The sequence below is a fragment of the Pseudorca crassidens genome, chromosome 9 (assembly GCF_039906515.1).
Source record: "Pseudorca crassidens isolate mPseCra1 chromosome 9, mPseCra1.hap1, whole genome shotgun sequence".
Taxonomy (NCBI): domain Eukaryota; kingdom Metazoa; phylum Chordata; class Mammalia; order Artiodactyla; family Delphinidae; genus Pseudorca; species Pseudorca crassidens.
The window spans coordinates 100,550,079-100,572,102 of NC_090304.1; the positions used below are offsets into that span (position 1 = coordinate 100,550,079).

A 22,024-nucleotide genomic window follows, 5' to 3' on the forward strand; every position below is an offset into this window, starting at 1 on the left:
CAGGGACAGAATACAAAAAAAATGTACTTGATGTATTCAAAGGAAAAAAAATTGAAAGTATAATGAAGGAAAAATAAAAATTGACAAGGCATATTTTTTTAAAGACTCAAATAGAACTTTATTTATTTATTTGCCACACTGCGCAGCTTGTGGGATCTTAGTTCCTGAACCAGGGAATTCCTTCAAATAGAACTTTTAGAAATAAAAACATGATTGTTGAAATTAGCAACTGTATGAATATGTTAAACAGCCTATTAGACACAGGTAAAGAGAAAATAAGTAACTTGGAGAGTAGAAATTATCCAGAAGCCAACATAAGCTAGGGGGATGGGGAAATAAATATCATTTAGAAATATAACCCAAGAAATGTAGAAGTAAAGAAGGTCCGACAGATATACAGAGAGCATTTACCACATTCTAGGCCCTGTGTTTTGCACTAAAAATAGAGCAACAGCGGAAACAGACGTACATAGTCCCTGTTCTTTCAAACATGTATTTTATATGGAGAAACCTAGAATAAACAGATACTTCGAATAATCAATTAGAAATACAGTAAGTGTGCCAGGAAGAAGTTATGGGGTGCTATGAACCCATTTAATGGAGGGTCAGGGAAGGCCTCCCTGAGGAAGTGAAATTCAGGTTTAAACCCAAAAAGTAAGTAGGGATAAAAATAGTTGTTTGTTTGTGACTGTCCAGCATTGGCACTCCTTCTGCATTTGGGAATCCACCCTTGTGTGAGCCTTGGATGGAGCCAGGACCTGGCCTCTTTCCGTGAAATCTCTCCAGAGAACGTAAGACCTGAGCTCAGCTCAGATGTTCCCATGCAGGTCTCTGAGTCTGGGGCAAGTGACACAAGAAACAAGAACAACTTATATTTCTTTTTGGCACAAGGAAAGAAAAGAAAAAATCGATCAGTCAATAACAAACATCAGGTGTTGCTGGTGCCAGCAGGAGCAGCCAGCTCAGCCTATCCAGATGGTTCTGAGGTGTAACTTGGCTGTGATTCCACCACCTGGCTTCCCCTGGTTGCTGCCTGACTCCAGAAACTGGTTCCTCAGTCTGCTCTAGGATTCTGTGAACCACCCCATTTCTTGACAACTCCCTTCTTTGAAGAAGTTAACCAGAATCAATGTCTGCTGTCTGCAGTCAAGAACCCTGGCTGGTAGAATAGGGACTGGAGATTAAGGGGAATGTGGGCGGGGAGTGGATTCAGGGAAAGCATTCCAGGCTGTGGGGCAGCTTGAAGGCAGACATACCCGCCAAAATCACCTTCTTAAAAGGGTGTAACAAACTCCCAGAGATTTTCTTTATTTTGAGTGATTTTTCCCTTCCAGGGAACTGTTGTGTGGATGTGGTTTAGAGGATAAAGTGAACACACATTCCAGATTCTGGAGACCATTCTTCATACTCCTACACAAAGTTTTTTAAACCTTCAATTCTCCAATGACTCTTCTTTTCTTTAATAAGCTGCTTTTCTAGCTAAACAGAAATGCATTTGATTAATTGTCTGACCAGCTTTTTTAATGCTCTGTGGGCCATAACAACAACAGCAAATAATAATAAGGATTATGTTTAACATCTAAGAAAGCTAATGACACAAAAATTATTTTTATTAATGATTAAATTGCTAGTGTGTGTTTATATTGGTCATTGTTATTATAAGGTTCTGTTTTTCATGGGCTCTGTATACACTTTGTTGTCTTTGCAATTCCTTATAAAATCAATACATGGAATAGCTATCTGCGTACCTTGTAAAACGTGGGAAATAATTTACTCTTAAAAATCATTTATATAGGGCTTCCCTGGTGGCGCAGTGGTTGAGAGTCTGCCCGCCGATGCAGGGGACACGGGTACGTGCCCCGGTCCGGGAAGATCCCACATGCTGTGGAGCGGCTGGGCCTGTGAGCCATGGCCGCTGAGCCTGCGCGTCCGGAGCCTGTGCTCCGCAATGGGAGAGGCCACAACAGTGAGAGGCCCGCATACCGCAAAGAAAAAATGAAAATCATTTATATAGTATTATGGAAAGTGTATCTTTGATTTTGCAACAGATCTTTATTCGGAAACAGTCTCCAATTATTACATTGTTACTATGGAAACACACAGTCTGCTTTATGATGTGGTTTTAGAAATGCATTGCTATTAGTCTTGAATGATAAGTAGAAGTTTACCAGCAGAGAATATCAGGAGGATGTTCTGGGCAAAGGGACTCACAAAAGGAAATATTAAAGGTCATATGGGGGGGAGGGGAAGCACTCCAAATTTGGGGAATGGAAAATGACACAGACTTGAATCGTATACATGGCAGAGAGGGGTGGGAGGTAGCTGGGTTAGATGAAGGATAATAGTAAATTATATCCTTCTTCCCTCTCTGAGTCCAGAATCAATTGAGAAATTAGATACAGAAGTCAAACAGGAAAAAAAAAATGCCAGCTTTATTGCTGATAAGGTTGATTGGAAGACCCAGCTTGGTTGTACATCTACATCCAAGGACCCTATAGCTCCCTCATTGCACACCATAGACTAAATTTATGAATCCAGGTCTAAACTGAGCTGGACAACTAACTGTTGGTGTTCTCGACAAAGAAACAAAGTTGCAGATGGAACAGATGAGTGGAGATCCTGAGAATGTGCCCGTCCTAACTAGAAATGAGATGGGCTGTAGGAAGGGGGCTGGGCCACACTAACCCACATTATAAGTTAACTCTCCCAATTTCTGATCAGTCCTATAAACCAGCGGTCCCCAACCTTTTTGGCACCAGGGACCAGTTTCATGGAAGACAGTTTTTCCACAGACGGGGCTGGGGTGGAGGGTTGGGGGGGGATGGGGATACGGTTCAGGCAGTAATGTGAGCGATGTGGGGGATGGTTCAGGCAGTAATGCCAGTGATGGAGGGAATGGTTCAGGAGGTAATGCGAGCGATGGAGGGGATGGTTCAGGTGGTAATGCGAACGATGGAGGGGATGGTTCAGTTGGTAATGTCAGCGATGGAGGCGTTGCTTCAGGCGGTAATGTCAGTGATGTAGGGGATGGTTCAGGCGGTAATGCCAGCGATGGAGGGGATGGTTCAGGCGGTAATGTCAGCGATGGAGGCGTTGCTTCAGGCGGTAATGTCAGCGATGTAGGGGATGGTTCAGGCGGTAATGCCAGCGATGGAGGGGATGATTCAGGCGGTAATGCCGGCGATGGAGGGGATGGTTCAGGCGATGGTTCAGGCAGTAATGCGAGCGATGAAGGGGATGGTTCAGGCGGTAATGCGAGCGATGGGGAGCGTCGGGTGAAACTTTGCTCGTGCACCACTCACTTCCTGCTGTGCAGCCCGGTTCCTAAGAGGCTACTGACCGCTGGTGGTCCGTGGCCCGGGGGTTGGGGACCCCTGCTATAAACCATCCTCTCCTTTGGGGTGAAGTGAAAGGGTTGCTTCTTCATTTACCTGCCTGGGACATAGAAGCTTCTCCTCCACTAGGGAAAGTAAAGCATAAATGAAGCTAGAATCGCATTTGGAGCCCAAAGTGGTTAGCACCAGAGTTTGGACTTCACTGTAGTTGATGGTGAGCAAAATGGGAGAGCCTTGACATCTCCAGACTTGTCTTTCAATTTTGGTAAAGGGCGAAGGAGAAGGATGGGGCTGGAGACCAGGAAACTTGAACTAAGGTGGTGGGAGGGATGTGCAGAATGTCACACATGAGAATAAATCAAAGAGAAAGCTACTCTTAGAAAAGGAATTCAGGATCCTCAGATGAACACATCACTGTTAAAAAGTTCTTTGAAAAGAAGGAAACAATGTTGTCCTTCTGTGCAGCCAACAGAAACATTTCACATCATTCCACTGACCTTACAGCTTCAAACATAATGAGTACAGCTGTTAAAAATCATGATTTTCATATATATTTAATCACACAGAGGCTGCTTACAATGTGTTACAGGATGAAAAATAGTTATAAAATCATACATAATATGATCACATCTGTTTTTGTGTGTTTGTATATGTTTATGTGTGTATTGTCTTTGCAAACCAATTTAAGCCATCACGACTACACACACACAAATATTCTGAAAAAACATACACCCAAATCCTAAGAGTAGTTAGTTATCTCTAGGTGGCAAGATCATAGATTTTTTAATCTTTTGCTTACCTATACATTTACATATTCATACAACTCAAGCATTGCTTTTGCAAATTTAAGAAGAATTATTTCCAAAAATTAAAAACAAAACACTGTATAATTCAGTATTTTAAGATCTCACTAAGGATTCGTTCAACATTTATTTAGCACCTTCTGTATCTGTCAGGCATTAAGCTCTCAGCATGTGTTAGATCACCTAGCTGAGGTTGGGAATATAACCTCAAATAAACATTCTGTGAATATATTACTTCACAATCCATATTACCATAGTCCAGGAGGTCTCACACGTTTATGTTACTGACCCTAGTAGGTCAGTGCAGTGAGTAAGGAGAAGAGTCTTTAGTGTGTCTCCCTTGACATTTGTTCTTGGCAAATTGTTTTCAAATGAGAGTGAATTATGGACTTGCTCAGCTCAAAGGCAGCAAGGCCTTGGTCTTGGCACGAGATGCATATACGTGCATCACTATTTCTTACACATGCAGATTGAGCCTCTGGAAGGCAGTGAGTGGTAGGAGTGTGGACACCAGAGTCAGACAGTCTAAATTCAGTTCTTTACTCCACCGCTTACTATTTATTCAATCTTAGGCAAGTTCCTTAACGTCTTTAAGCCTCAGTTTACCCATCTATAAAGCAGAGAGAATTATCTCATACAGTCGTAGGGAAGACTAAATGAGAACTCATATAAAATGTTATTATTACTGTTTGAAGAACATGAGTTCCTTGAATGTGAAAATATTGTCCACCTTCATTCTCAGATCACAGTCATTGCAAGATACATGAATGAAGGAGGCAAATGGGACAAGGAGTCATATCTTTAAGGAGGCCAGACTGAATGGCATCTACAACCAAATGTGTGGACAAGCGTCTCGGGGCTTTTTTCCTCCCGCTCCAGGCCTAATTCTTCCTTTCATGTAGTCTCACAAGTCACTGATGGGAACCTAGGAAACTGTCATGTGAGCAGGTAAAAAGTGGTGAGAACTGACACTTCGGAATCATCGGGTTTGGGACACAGAGCATTGGCCTATTGACAGAAAGCAAGTCTCACTTATACATAGACAGGTATCCTCAAAGAGCAAACATATAAATGAGTACTTTACAAACACGAATATTCTCCCATTAAATACCTGCTTGCAGAATTACATTAAATACAGCTCATTTCACCTAATAGTCATATCTCAGATTTAAACACCATTTGTCTTTATGTAGAATCAGTGCTGGGGCAGGGGAAGTACAGGATGAGCCTGATTGTTTTGCCAGAAAGTAATAAAGTGCTCAAAATCTAATGGAGATATATAAAAAGGACATAAGATCCAGTGTGAGGAGGGTCACACTGGACAAATCATGGACAAATTGAGCATCAAAGTAAATAATGACAATAATGAATCATAACTCAGATAAAATTAGAATGTCTGAGTCCACAATGATATAAATGAATGAATGAATAAATATAGAAGAAATAAAGGTTCTTCCTGAGAAAATGCAGGCTAACAAATAACAAAGGTTTGGTGGAGTTAGACAGGCCCCATTTTACAACCATCAGAGTAATAGATTCAGGCAGGCATCATCAATGGATGCTAAAACTAGGGTGTGAAAGATTGAAAAGGAACATGACGTTTCATAGTTTCAAAATGTCTCCCCACAATTTACTTCTAATTACGAAGGAAAAAGTGGTAACCTTCCCCAATAAATTACTAAGGAACTTGCAAAGTTTCAGAAACTCTTGTTTTATCAAGTGTCCCCAGAAGCAGTTCTGAGAGGACATAGAATATATTCATTTGTGTGAGTAAAGAAAAAGGAAGCTTTGCTCTGAGGAAATGGTGCTTTGCAAGGTCAGCAAAGAAGAACCAGATTGTGGTCTTGGTGACTTTTTTCCAAGTGTATTTATCTTTTGAACACAATCATTTGATTTTATAGTCTCTGTTACTCTGGGGGAAATGAGAGTGTCATACCCCATTTGGGAGTGTCATGAATGATTGACTTCTTTGTTGTACAAATTTCTCTTCAGTATGCTGTCTCTGAGATATTAGTTAAAATGGGGAGTACAAAATGAATGCCCAACTGTTGGCATTTTATAAAATTTCCCTCAAAGCCCTATGTTCAATTGGATAGTGATTTAGAGTTTACTATAATACAATACATTTTATATAACACAAGACATTTATATAACACAGTACATTTTACTCTTAAGAGAAGTGTAAAGTTGTGGTTTACAAATCATGATAGGGTCTGGCTCCTGCTACAGACGCCAGGTGGCGTGTGCCTAAAATTGGGGATCAGGACTAAACGTAAGAATAGTACAATCAAGGCATCAGTGATGGGATGTTAGGGGCCAAGCATGTGTTTATCTGTATGCTGGAAGAGAAGAATGTGTTGCCAGAAGACAAAACAGGGAAGCCCCTGTTCTGTCAGCTGCTAAAACTGCTAGATGCTCCAATCTTGCATCCAACATATGTTTGTTAAATCCCCACCCTGCATGTGCCGGGCACTGTGCTTGGTGTGGAACTGTCTCAAAATGGACACCAGGGACTCTGCTCACACAAAACCTACAGTCTTATTTGTGGTAGGGGTGGATACAGAAAAGAAAGTGAGCAAGGACCCTACATTGTGACCAGCACTTGATAAATTGACTGCAGTGTTCTGCTGTGAGAGCACAGAGCAGAGGTGCAGAAACGAACGGGGGTGGGGGGTAGGAGAAAGATATTCCAGAAAGACACCTCACAATAGCTTATCACAGACATAAAGGCTCCAGAGTACGTTCCCTTCCTAGAATTAAAAGGATTACCAGCAATATGATTAAGCCAAGAAAGAGCCATTTAAGAAATAGAAGGAGTATATAAGGAAGGAAAAGAAGGGTGGAGAAAACATTTTCAGTTTTGCTCCCTCCTTTCTTACCCATCCCGATACCACAAGTAGTTTATGAAGTAGAGAAAAAAAAAAGATGTAAAAGGAAGAGACAATAATACAAACACCACCACCACCAAAATTAAAGGTGATCAATTTTCATGAGTGCCGCCCTTAACCAGTACAGAGTCTGGCTAAAGTAGACAGTCCAGATATGTTTACGCGGCTAGTGAGAGTGCAAGTTGAGGTAAACTTTCAAGAGGGGATTTTGCAATAAAATTCAAGAAATCTTGTATAGTTCAGTAATTCCTTGTCTAGGAATATATTCTGATAGGGTGGGGGGAGACTCAAAGATTTATTGAATGTTGTTAATCAAGCATTATTTATAATTTGGAAATATTAAAATAGTATACAGCAGTAGAAAATTGCTCATTGTATATAATACATCCATATGGTAGAATTTTACACAAGTATGAAAATCAAATTGGAGGCAAGAGATCAGAAAAAACAAATTCTTGCTGTGAGCTCTGTCTTGGGGCACACACTTCTATAACCAGGGCTGGTGCTTCCTTGTTTTCACAGTGTTCCTTTCTCTCTCCCTCTTTTGGGCTACCCATGACCCTTCATATACATTTTATGTGCTTTTCTATTAATTTATTTATCCAATAATAATTCCTTATTCCCTCCTCTTCTAATTAATTTTCATCCGTTTAAAGCAACTGCTCATAGACTTTGAAAACAAAGGCAACATTGTGTGTATGTATGTGCAGGTACCGTATACTATACGTGCAAAGACTGTCTATAAATATATAATAAGCAACAGTGATGGACCCGAGGGAGGGTACAAAAGGACCAGAAAATTGGAGTGAAGTGGACGTCCTTTCACTGATTATTTTTTGGTAATAATTTTAATTATCATGAACATGTACTGCCCATTTAATATACAAATAAACATATATAGTAAATAGATTGTAGAAATAATGATAGAGCATAATAATTTTTCATATAAGCAAGCATGAGCCCAGAAAGATGAAGCAGTTGTCCCAAGGTCACACAATAAATTAGTGGAAGTGCTGACACTAGGAGGAGAAGATCCAGCAGGAATGGAGATTAAATTTGCTGAGCACTTGCCATTTAATTTTCTTAATAATCCTGTGAAAACATTTGCTCAGAGACATCAGGTAACTTGGTGAAGGTCACATAGCTACTGAGTAAAAGCGAGGGTTCAAATTTGATTCTACCCTCCAATTCCCTAGTCTATACTTTTTCTAGGTCTTTATGCTACTCTCCTCCCCGTCCCAGTCATCCAGATTCCATACTGTCCATCCGTCTTTTCTATGCTGTCTAAAGCACAGTTCTCTCACTCCACTCTCATTCTTTTGAACTCACCCTTACTGATCTGTACAGTCCAAAGAGCAAAACTGTATATCCATCCACACTTTGTTTTTCCAAATAGAAGAGACTTTTCCTAAAGAGACTCTCATAAATCAAAGCTATTTTCACAGCATTTCACGTATTGTTGCTTCACCAAAAAAATATTTACCACTTACAATTTTCTTTTAAAACAAAAGGCAACCCTGCCTCCCTTTACATAGTACCGTTAGGCTGTGGGTCTACAAACTTAAGCTGTGCAGCTCTTCCACCCTTTACTGCAAGTTGTGTCAGCTAGGGTCCCCGCAGAAAACAGACGATCCACTGAAACAAAATGATTGAGAAAGATAACAAGGGAACTATTTGTAGGGGTTTAAAGAGAAAGGTGATTGAGAGAAACCACAAAGGGATGATCGCGCTCCCAAGACTAGCAACAGCCAGGAGACATTGCCACCCCTTGGCATGAAGAGACAAAGGAGGGAGCATTTACTGTAACCAGGTAGGAAACAGGGCATTCAGTTCCTGACACTGTAGCCCAGCTGGAAGGAATTCCAGGAAATAAATATCGCAAATATCATGCTCCTCTCACCTTCTGATTTCGTCTGGTGATGCCAACCCAACCAGAAACCAGGGGCCGGGGAGCCCATTGACAGGATCCTCCCGGGGCTTGGAGTAAAGTACAAAGGGCAGCAAGTTAATCTGGAGAGGCACACAGCAAACAGAAGTGGTACCGTCACAGTCAGTGGCCGTTTCCTCTGTGACGGGCTGCTGTGTGGTGCTGACCGGATTACTGACTTACAACACTAGGTTTTCTGTGGTTCTGAAATAGTCTCCAGATCCTTAGCTGACCACCCTGAGTGGCAGCCTTCTCTACTCTTGCTTTAAAAGCACAACTTGAAAACAGGGAAATGATTGTGTTTGAAATAATTCCCAAAGCCTGTCCTTCGTAACTTTAACATGTTCTCTGAGGTCTTCCACCCAGCCTGGCCAAATCCCTTAAAGTCCAAGTCCCAGAAGCTCCACATCACTGTCTCAGGAGGTACCATGCGTGCTGCTCTCCAGGTCCTAGCACACTTCCCCCACACACTCTGCAAAATTCTTCAAGAATTTGTCTGGTCATTTAGCCAAGACCATCTCAACAAAATGTTATACCTCCTACCTTCATGCAAAAATGTGATATTTAAAATTAGCCCTTGAAAAGTTGCCTGAAATTTCTGTAGACAGAACCAGACTTTCATGTCCTAGACCAGCTCACATTTGAAACGAAACCTTCCAGGGCTGAGGGAGGAAGAAAGTTAACAGCAATGGAAGGAAATCGTATTAGAAATCAAGAGCCTGGATTCTAGTCACAGTTCCCCTGCTGAGTAATTGCATAACTAATGAACCTTGGTGAAGGTACATAAGCCTGTATCTATTCTCAGAAATATGATAGAACTTAACTAAATGATCCTAAACGTCCACTAAATGTGAGTATCCTCTAGTTTTAAGAATCTTAATTTAAAGGGCTCTTAAAATGGGAAGGACAAACTTGTTTGAGAAAAAGTAAAAATTTCCTCCGTGTAACCAGTGGAACTTGAATCATCTATGGAAGGAAAAATGTCCCTTTCCTAAGCATTGCCTCTTTCTCAGGAGAATGATTTTTTGCTCAAAGTTTTCTTCATGGCAATTTTGATGTCCTTATTCCTCAGGCTATAGATTAATGGGTTGAGTATGGGCACCACAATGGTATAGAACAAGGAGGACACTTTCCCCAGGTTCATGGGTAAAAGAGAAGATGGTTTGAGGTACATGAACGCCCCTGACCCAAAGAAAAGAGAAACCGCAATTATGTGGGAGCTACAGGTGCTGAAGGCTTTGGACCTGCCCTCGGTGGAGGATACTGGAGAGGATGAGGGCATAAGAAATGAAGATGGTAGCTGTGGGCACACCAATATCAATACCCACAACAACAAAAACTACTGGCTTATTTACATATGTGCTGGTGCAAGAGCGCTCAAGATGGGGAAGGATGTCACACCTGAAGTGGTCAACAAGGTTGTGGGCACAGAAGGTCAGTTTCCCCATGCATGCTGTGTGGGCCATGGCCCTAGCAAACCCCATCACGTAGACACCCAGCAAAATAGGTAAGCAGACCTGGGGAGACATGGTGGCTGTGTACACCAGCGGGTTACAGATGGTGACATAACAGTCATATGCCATCGCTGACAGGATGAAGGACTCAGAGACAGCAAAGAAGGTAAAGAAGAAGAGCTGAGTCATACACCCTGCATAGGAGATGATGTTCTTCGTTGAGACAAAACTCATCAGCATTTTGGGAGTGATAACAGTGGAATAGCAGAAATCTATGAAGGACAAGTTATAGAGGAAAAAGTATGTGGGGGTGTGCAGGTGAGAGTTGAGTCCAGTCAGGGTTATCAAGCTCAGGTTCCCCACCACAGTGACCACGTAGAAACCTAGAAACAGGAGAGGGGGATCTGGAGTTCCTGCTGGTTGGTTAAGCCTTTGAGGATAAACTCTGTCACAGAAGAGTTCTCAGCTACTGTTCTCATTTAAGGCACTCTGTGGGAACAAGGGAAAATCCAGTCACTTAGAGGGAGACGGGGAGAGAGCACTGCTGCCCTCCCTGTCACCTCCCAGTTCTTTAGAATTAGATCCACACTTGGATATTTTGGACTTCAGCAGAAAGGCCTTTCTGGAAGCTATGGGTCTGTTCCCATGACCCCCTAGTGACTCTGCCTCTGGAGCACCGTCGGGGGACGGATCTGCCTCCAAGAGGAGGGCCACTGCTGCTGGGAGGAAGGGACCCAAGGATGCACTGAGGAGTCTCCCGGATCTTTACTTCAGTCCATTTATTGTGTCATTCCAACTCCAGTGTCTGCTCAAGTTTACAGTAACTGGGGTCAGTCTCTGGGAAGAGTCCTCTGAGAGGATGGAGCCAGCCCAGCTGTGGTAGAGTGTCCACCTCGTGGTCAACTTGGACAGACCAGAAAAGGAAGGTGGTCCTTCCCAAAACCTTTCCTACCTGAGGGTGGGGACTTAGGAGAAGTTCAGCCCGGATGCCGTCACTCACTTCTTTCAGTCTGCAGCTTTAGCCCTGTCCCTGTCGGTCCAACTCTTGCCCTCGATTGTTCAGACAGACAAATGGCTCTGGTGCTAACACAGGTGAAGGAACTAAGTGTGGCCCCTTTAGTCCCTGTTCTATTTGGGAGATCAGAACTTGGACTGCCTTCGAATTCCTTCTGAACTGAAGAACTTGATATCTGATTGAGGCTTTGCCCTGAGGCTTTTTCCAGCTTGCAGAAGGGAGACAGCATCCTCACCTGTAATCAGTGTCAGGCGGTGACAGGAGACTGAGCAGTTTTATTCTGGTTTTAGAGATCTAGGGACCTGATTAGAAGTAGAAAGCCAGAGGTCCCCCGGGGCCACAGCCCTAAAAATTAACTCTAAAAAGAAGGAACTTTTGCTTATACCCTGGATAATATTTGAATGGGGTTTTAGAAACATTATTGTTCAGTTAACAGCTACTCAGTGAAATGAAAAAATAATAATTTACCATTTATTTAGCACGTATTATATACGTATACCCAGCAGTCTTCCTCTCCTAGCACTTGTATGCTGAACCCAGCACGCAAGGATCCAAAGCATTTTACATATAACACTTTGTTTTAATTCTCCCCCAAATCCTACGAACTAAGTTTTATCACTCCAATTTTAGAGATGAAGTATTTTAGTAAATGTTACGAAGGTCATATGAAATCTAGGTCCATCTAACTCCAAATCTGGTATTTTTAACAATTGCATTTAATATCTCCCTGTGGGAGATAACTAAATGTATAAAGTCTTATCTTCAAGGCTCTGACATTCTCTTGGAAAAGATAAGATAGAATATATCTGACTAAATATGCAAAAAAAGTAATAAGATCCAGAAAAAATTATTTATTAAAAATAAAATGCATCTCTTCAATAAGCGGTGCTGGGAAAACTGGACAACTACATGTAAACGAATGAAATTAGAACATTCCTTAACACCATACACAAAAATAAACTCAAAATGGATTAAAGACCTAAATGTAAGGCTGGATACTATAAAACTCTTAGAGGAAAACATAGACAGAACACTCTTTGACATAATTTCGATCCACCTCCTAGAGTAATGAAAACAAAAATAAACAAATGGGACCTAATTAAACTTAGAAGCTTTTGCACAGCAAAGAAACCATAAACAAAACCAAAAGATAGCCCTCATAATGGAAGAAAATATTTGCAAACAAAGTGACCAACAAGGGATTAATCTCCAAAATATATAAACAACTCATGCAGCTCAATATCAAAAAAGCAACCCAGTCAAAAAAATGGGTGGAAGATCTAAATAGACATTTCTCCAAAGGAGACATATGAATGGCCAAAAAGCACATGAAATTGGTAGAGCCACTATGGAGAACAGTATGGAGATTCCTTAAAAAACTAAAAATAGAGCTACCGTATGATCCAGCAGTTCCACTCCTGGACATATATACAGAGAAAACCATAAATTGAAAAGATACATGGGCCGCAATGTTCGTTGCAGCACTATTTATAATAGCCAGGACCTGGAAGCAACCTAAATTTCCATCAACAGATGGATGGTTAAAGAAGATGCAGTACATATATACAATGGAATATTACCCAGCCATAAAAAAGAATGAAATAATGCCATTTGCAGCAACATGGATGGACCTAGAGATTGTCATACTGAGTGAAGTAAGTCAAAGACAAAGACAAGTACTAAAACAGTATTTGGAGCAGGTCTGACCAAAATGTTCCTCATTCCACCTGGGAGAAGCAGCCTCCCCCAAAGCTGTTTGATTCCAGGCAGAAAACTAAATGTGAATCATGAATTTATTGAGTACCTGAAATTCCATTTTGCAGAAAGTTTGGAGTATGTTCTATCAAAATGCCAAAAAGCCAGAAGGAGTAGGATCTCAAATCATCATCAGGTCACAGCCTAATGGAGATTAGCCAAAAAATCCCGTAGTGCCTTGTCCTGAGATCTGCTGCAGCTCTCCTCCCAACATATCTTTGTCTTTGTGAACATCCACATCCCTCCAGGAAAATGAAGGATGGGCACGACGTTTATTCAATGTATCTTTAAATCGAACATAGAACCTGGCTTGCAGCAACTCACAACATGTTCATTAATCTCAGATTCTCAATCTCGTCATCTGCAGAATGGGGATAATGATATAATTCACAGGGTTGTTGTGAGAGTTAAACCAAATAATGGAAGACTTTCGCAAAGAAGTGGACACATAGAAAAGCCTTTATAAATGTTATAAGAAATATACATAAAACAAATATAAAATATGTATAGTTTAGAAAGGAATAAGGAAGAGAAAAAGCTCATTAAGAGGTAGATGAACCTGAAAGGGGCAAGAGGAGCTCATACAGGGTAGAAGAGGAAGAGAGCTGACAGGAATGAGAGGAGCTCTGAAATAATTTTTTTTTTCTTCAAAATTTTATGTAAGGCCCATCTTTCCAACACTACTTAATCCACAGACAGGCTCAAGGTCCTTGACTATTTCACCTTGTCCCTACTTCCTGTCCAAAACCAATGCTTTATTTTCAAATAACCACACTCTACCACACCACAAAGGCCAAATCACCAAGTCAGGTGAGCTTTCCTTTACAGTCTCCAATCTTCTCTTTCTGTACCCACTTCTAGTCTCGGTAAAAATCCCTCTTCCCCAAACTCACAGTCCTAAGCTTTCTTTACCTTCCATTCTGTGTCAGAACCAATTCTCTAGAAAGATCTCACAGATTCATCAACAGTCCACTAAAGCTTATGGGAGATCACAAACATTCCATACCCTCTTCCAGGTATTATTTTTAATGAAGACCAAATCTTTAACCAAAAAAACACATCTCTAATTATGAACTTTCAGACAGTACTCAATTGATGAGAGGTACATTTTGGTCAGAATGAGGCATTTGGAGTCATCATGCACTGAGTCAGAATGAGGCATTTGGAGTCACCATGCACTGGGTTTATAATGAGAATCTCATTGGTAGCTGTCTGTCTTCCACTTGGCAAGCTAATTATAATCCCTATATCAGTCCTTTGTATGTGTGTGTGTGTTTTGTGTGTGAGTGTTGTGTGACACTTGCACATACCCGGTGCTTGCCAGTCCTCCATACGGGGAATATATTTTGCTCACAGCTCAATTACAAGAGGCCTCAACCATGAATCTTAACACTTAGAAATTTGCCACTGCCTTGGTGATTACAAGAAATTCCAATCCTTACTCTCACCCCCACTGTAGTCGACTCACAGTTAAAGAAAATAAATCATTATTACAAACCTGAAATGACCCTCACAGGAAAGGGGCACCTTGGGGCACAGAAAGCAAAGAGGACCCAAGCTTCATTAAAAGTTGACTTCTCTAGGAGCTTAGAGGATTCTTGTTTGGATAATAGAACAACCAAGGAAAGTTTCTCTGGATTTATGTCACTTCAGAGCCCGTTGCCATGGGAACTACATTTCAAAATCTTCTCAACTGGGGCTTCACTAAAGTCATGTTCCCTGAAGAGCAGATGAAGCCCGAGCAGGAAGCAGTGTAGGAAGAACTATTCTTAACTGTATTCCTTTTGTTGCAGAACTGCCCTCTTTCCTAAACTTGAATCTCTATCTAGTGCTTCTTTACTTTATTTATTTCCAGTTTTTCTGTCTTTTTAAAATTATGATCTATTTGTGTCCTTCCATGTGTGACACGTGTGAATTCAATACAATGGCTCTCATGCACATGTATTAACCCTCAGATTTCTGGTGGCACAAAGTTGGCCCCAAGTGTATTGACCATCACTACCCACCAGAGGCGGCCAAGTGCAAGTTACAGTTTCATAAGAAAAGGCACAGAACCTGACCAAAGGGAAAAGATGGCAGCTGACAGGTCTTCGTTTGACATAGCCTCTGTTAGCTCCTGAGAAAACAAATATCAGGAATTATGTGGGTCTGCATTATATTCAATCTCAGTATACTTTTATTAAACATTTTCAACTCCTTAACATGCAAATCTGTACATAAATGGTATGTGTATTTAACATAGAGTCCTAGAATAAGAAGGGAACTTGGAAGTCTATATTGGGGGTAATTAACATGTATTGAACACCTGTGTACCAAGCACTCTGCTAGTAATTTTACATACATTATGTCATTTATAGAAAATGAATAATCTACCCAAAGTACAGATTTGGCATGCTTAAAAATATCATCCAATGGATTATAGAATACAAGAATACTAATACTAGTACTAATATTTTATATCTTTAAGTGCTTACTATGTGCCAAAAACTATGCGAAGTGCTTTACACATAATAACTCACTTACTGTTTTTAAAAATCCTATGAAGTAGATACTGTTATTATCCTGCTTGGCACAAGAACGTTTCCTTGACTCAGAGGAATCAGACTTGGTTATCTCTTTTTTTTTTTTTTAGCAATGAATTCTTTTTCTGTTTGTTTTTTTTTAATTAATTATTTATTTATTTTTGGCTGGGTCTTCGTTTCTGTGTGAGGGCTTTCTCTAGTTGCGGCGAGTGGGGGCCACTCTTCATCACGGTGCGTGGGCTTCTCACTGTCGCGGCCTCTCTTGTTGTGGAGCACAGGCTCCAGACGTGCAGGCTCAGTAGTTCTGGCACACGGGCCTAGTTGCTCCACGGCATGTGGGATCTTCCCAGACCAGGGCTCGAACCCGTGTCCCCTGCATTGGCAGGCAGACTCTCAACCACTGCGCCACCAGGGAAGCCCCTGACTTGGTTATCTCTTAGGACAGCCTGGTCTCCTTAAGCCTCCAGGTGTTTGTAGTGATGGAGGAATTAACAGATTAATTGGCTAGAATTAATGATCATAGGAGAAGAGTGGGGAGGAAAGACCAAGTATCAAAGGTGACTGAGATTTCAATCCCAGGACAATGAAAAAAGGAAGTAAAGATGGCAAATAAAGACCTAGATTTAGACCTGTCAAGTGCTGAAAGTACATCTAAGAGGGATGGTCAGGAAAAGCTTTGTGAGATGGGGGCATGAGGAGGAGGTCATCAAGATGTGCACTGGGAAATCATGTAAACAGGGGTGATCACAGATACCACAAGTCAAGGATTAAGGATGAAACTTTTCAATACAAAGGGAGGAGGAAGTTATTAGTAAATGTGACAGAGAAGGCCAGTGTGTTGGCCCTGAGCAGGCTTTGTAGTCAGATGACTTGAGTCCTGATCACATCACTCACTGGCCTAGTAAGATTATAGTGTTTGCCCCTTAGGGACCCAGTCTCTAAGCAGAGAGATTAACATCTAATATAGGATGGTTGTGGGGAGCAGTTATCATAATTTTAATAAGTAATTTTGAATTAATGAAATATCTTAAGATCCGAATTGTTGCATATCTCTTTTTATCCACTTGGTCAAATTATGCCTTTTACTTTTCATCCACTGTTTCAGGATTGAATTTCCCCAGCTCCAGCTATATCATAAGTTACTGCAAGGCAAGATGGTATGTCGAAATACTGTTTAATTTGCACACCCAATATTGAACACAGTGACAAGTGCACATATTGTTCATTAATATTTACTAAGTTCAATAGAAAGAAGTGTAAATGTGGTTGAATAAAGTCCAGATTTGAAAATTGTTAAGTTCAGGGATACATTTATTTTTTTCAAATATTAAGGAATTTGTTAAGAGTTTTCCTAAATAGCTATGTGGTAAACCCATTTCCAAAAGATAAATAATGTAGATTTCACACAAGTGGTTTTAGTATATTTTTGACATTTTAAATATGCTAATGTTGACACTGAATGGACAGTCATGTTAGATGGTGTGTACCTATTGGGTGTGACCTCCATAAACCAGGTATTTACAGAATAGAAAGAACCTCCTGATATTTTGAGGACTGGCAAAGGAGAGTTACTCAGTGACAGAAAGAGCTGCAAAGTCTTCCCAAGTCAGGAGCTGCCCAGAGCTCAGTTTCATCATAGCCCACAGTTTGGGGCTCTTAAAATAGGAATCCATTTTTAAGTGACATTTATCTCAGGAATATGTATGCTACTATAAAAAGCAAATTACACTAACACTAGCAATGTAAAATATATGATTTCAAGGTGTGTTAAGGGTACACCATGTTCCAAGACTGTGCCAGAGGGAGAAAAATGCAAGGCCATAGCATGGCCTTATTTAAAGGCAGTTTGATGGAGGGGAGGTTATTCTAGGCATTGGTGGGGATGTCTCAATTGATTTTTTAAAAATAAATCCTAAAAATTAAGATTCACTTATTTTGTAGAAAGCAACAGCCTTTCTTTGTTGGACAGAGATGTCTCAGAAATCCTAATTGCAGGATGGTGAAGACGCTGCTATTTTTTAACATCTCTACTGGTCAGGAAAGCCACAAAACCTCTGTAAAATGTACTTTTCAAAGCTTTTTCTAGGGAACTTTTCTAAAGACTAGTTTTAATCAAGATGCAATGTGATGTAGTTGAAGGAACCAGGTTTAGGAGTCTAAAGATCTAGTTGTGTGGCCTTGGAAAAGTAAACATGGTTTTCAGTCTGTGATTTCCTCTTCCGTAAACAGGAATATCAAACCTGCTTTATCTACCTCATGATGTTATCTACAGTACACCAGGCGTATTCCTTCCCTGCTCATCATTAAATGAAGTTTCTCAAATTTCCAACCTCCCCTTTCTTATCCGCCTGTCCCATACAGTTTCCCAGAATAATTCCGTCCACTCCTATGGTTTAAATGTCATTAACTGATGTGTTAATTATGAATTAATTGCTTTAAGTATTTAATTGTTGAAAGGACTCACAACATTCAAACGTTTTCCACTCACAGAACAGCTTTATCACAAGTACAGCAACAGCACGAGAAGGGTATGCAATGAAAGAGGTCCAGATATTTTTGGCATGGGTTTCCTTGCCCTCCCACCACTGGATTACATAAGATGCACTTTGTCACTGGGTCTTGAATCACCACCAGCATACGTGGGAAGTTTCTTGGTACCTAGAAGTCCCAAGTCTGCTCCTTTTATAATGAACTGGTCTTGTAGACATAGTCTACCTATGAGACCAGCCTGAACCGTTGAGACCCCCCAGCCTCTGCCAAAACCAAGTATTATTATTGCTATTATTATTTTATTAAATTATTATAATCCAATTATTATTACCAGACAGTGTTGGCAAGCTGGTACATCCTGCCCTAAAACGGTTCAGGAGCCGACGGTTATAAAACACTCTTATCTTTAGTGATATATTCCATAGCCTTGGCCACTGGTCAGTACCATGCCTCAGGGAGCTCTGAAGATAAACATGCAATCAATCCATACTGGCTAAAATGAACCCATGCTATAAAATTGATAGCTGCCAAATGTATGTGTCTGGCTCAGACTTATACCCTCTCCTATCAACAGCCTATCAGACATCCCCACTTGAATATCTCAAACACCTAAAACTCAGTCATGTGCAATAAATTTCTCTTCTCCCTAAAATGTTCTTTAATGAAGGCAAAATACAAAATTAACAAAGAAAATTAACACAGTCTTCTTACTTGCTGACCTTTCCATCCAGCCCCAAATCATAGATACTGATAATTGAGCTGAAACTTAACTTCTCAGTAAGGATTCAAAAAGCCTGTCACTAGCCAGGACATGGAAGCAACCTCAGTATCCATCGACAGATGAATGGATAAAGAAGATGTGGCACATACATACAATGGAATATTACTCAGCCATGAAAAGAAACGAAATTGAGTTATTTGTAGTGAGGTGGATGGACCTAGAGTCTGTCATACAGAGTGAAGTAAGTCAGAAAGAGAAAAACAAATACCGTATGCTAACACGTATACATGGAATTTAAGAAAAAAAATGTGGTTCTGAAGAACCTGGGGTAGGACAGGAATAAAGACACAGATGTAGAGAATGGACTTAAGGACATGGGGAGGGGGAAGGGTAAGCTGGGACGAAGTAAGAGAGAGGCATGGACATATACACACTACCAAATGTAAAATAGATAGCTAGTGGGAAGCAGCCGCATAGCACGGGGAAATCAGCTCGATGCTTTGTGATCACCTAGAGGGGTGCGATAGGGAGGGCGGAGGCGAGACGCAAGAGAGAGGAGATATGGCGATATATGTTTATGTATAGCTGATTCACTTTGTTATACAGCAGAAACTAACACACCATTGTAAAGCAATTATACTCCAATAAAGATGTTTAAAAAAAAAAAACACCTGTCACTTAGTAGTTAGTTACCATATGCAAAGCAAAACAAGCTATTTGGCATGGATAATCAGAGAGCTACATCTTTTTATTTTTAATCTTTTTATTTCGTTGTTAATACACAAAGTTAGCTCTCTGTATCCTCAGGTTCTGCATTTGCGGATTCAACCAGAGATTGAAAATATTCAAAAAAGAAAAAATTCCAGAAAGTTCCAAAAAGTTAACTTGAATTTGCCTCATACCACCAACTATTTACATAACATTTACATTGTATTTACAACTATTTACATAGTATTTACGTTGTATTAGGTATTATAAGCAATCTTGAGATGATTTAAAATATACGAGTATATGGGAGGATGTGTGTAGGTTATATGCAAGTACTACTCCATTTTATATAAGGGACTTGAGCATCCCCGAGTTTTGGCATCCACAGGGCGGGGGGCATCCTGGAACCAGTCCTGGAACCAGCAGATACTGAGGGATGACTGTATATACCCACATATATATGCATAACTTTGCATTAATGCATAAATGCAGACACATGATTTTTTGTGAATGTGTGCACTTGATATAAGGCCCAACATTATGTGTTGCCTTGACATCTGAGGGAAACCAGGAGGGCCTCGACTGGCCTAACCATGAGTTCCCCACCCAACTCCAGTCCCACTGATGAGGTCTCCCAACCAAGCAACCCCCCCTTATCATGGGGTCCAGGCACAGTCCCTGCTTCTCCCTGAGTATCCTAGAGTTTCAGTGCCCTGTTAGCCTGAGAAGGTATTCAGATAAGCCAATTACCTTCTCCCCTGGGAACCAGGGGCACCTCATCCTCTCAATACTAGGAAGCTGCTTCCCACAGCCCCTGGATGTCCTCTCTGTTTCTAGTGCAACCCTCTCGTGAACCTGCATGACCTGCAGTGTTCCCCCCACCCCAGGTTGTGAGTATACATGAGTAGTAAACTTCTGTTAACCCATCTGTCCAATGCTGGGTGTTGTGTGTCCAGCCATCCCCATAACCATGGGTAGGGATCCCTCATCAATGGGGTGAATAGGAAATGAATAAAATAGTGCAGCCCTTTTGAAAACTCTTTTTGAGGACAACCTGGCCACAGTACAGATATTATTGATGTGGTGTCTAAAAAAAGGAAGTTTTTCTGGGACTTCCCTGGTGGTGCAGTGGATAAGACTCTGTGCTCCCAATGCAGGGGGCCTGGGTTCAATCCCCGGTCAGGGAACTAGATCCCACATGCATGCCGCAACTAAGAATTCACATGCCGCAACTAAGAAGGCCACATGTTGCAACTAAGGGGGCCACATGCCACAACTAAGGAGCTGACGAGCTGCAACTAAGGAGCCTGCCTGCTGCAACTAAGACCCCACGCAAACAAATAAATATTTTTAAAAAGTAAGATTTTCTGTTATCTTCTTGGTGTTTGACTGCTTTTACTCCATTAAAGCTAATGCCTTCAGATTCTGCCTAGAATGAGGCTCAGTTATCAACAAACAATACTTTCACCCCAATTTATGCCTCCTGTTTCAGCTTTTAATAACCTCTCCCCAGATTCGCAGAGGACCCAGCTGTATTGGACTAAAAAGTTTCAGACCCAGGGAAAAACTAACGATAAATCCAAATGCCAAACCAATTAAATCAGAAGCTTGAGATGGGGCCCTGGCAGCAGTAGTTTTTTAAAGCTCCTCGGGTGATGCCAAAGGGCAACCAAGGTTAGGGAGCACTGTTGCAGGTAGCAAAACCTCCAGGTCTCGCGCCTCATTTCGTCTCACCTTCATGATTTCAGAATCAAGAAGACCCTGGTTGGTTTGATAGAGAGGAGAAGTTCCTATAATCAGTTGTCTTGTTTCTACTCAATAATTTCTAGGTTGTCCCTTCCAAAAATTCCTTTAATAATGGTAAAGAAAAATGTATCCCAAACATGGAAAAAATGTAAGTAGATGATTGACTAATTCTTTGACATCGAGCGAGAGCATTTTCCAAAATACCTGCTTGACCCTAATCTGATACTCTTGGAGACTATCACAGTGTATTTGACTAACAATTCACAAATGATAAAGGGGCGGGCATATTTATAAGCCTTATAAGGTGAGATTTTTGCATAAATTGATGCCATCATAATTTGTATAGTTTAGTAAAGGAGTTAGCCCTAAAGGGAATATGGTTTTACTAACCTGTAGGACATTAATCAGTCATATATCTAGCATGGCAGTCTTACTCCAGCATCATTTTCCTAGCTATTTACATATATGTGTTTGATTTTATATATTCCTATATAAAATTGTGTGTGTGTGTGTAAGCTGTTCTTAGAAACAGCTTCTTTGTCTTCTTACTAGTTGCCTCATTAATAAATAAACTTAAATTTTGACATGTGCTAATAACAAGTAAATATTTGAGTCAAGCTTTTTCAAATTAATAGCAATAATATGAATAGTTATTTCTTG

The 22,024-nt window shown here is 40.8% G+C and overlaps 1 protein-coding gene across 1 annotated transcript; it reads right to left on the minus strand.

Moving 5' to 3' along the window:
• Window positions 1-9,962: 9,962 nt before the first annotated feature.
• On the minus strand, window positions 9,963-10,886 carry LOC137229755 (olfactory receptor 8B8-like). The gene is given in 3 exon segments (XM_067747687.1): window positions 9,963-10,206; window positions 10,208-10,802; window positions 10,805-10,886. Coding segments are annotated over 3 exon segments (921 nt in total).
• Between the last annotated feature and the right edge of the window lie 11,138 nt (window positions 10,887-22,024).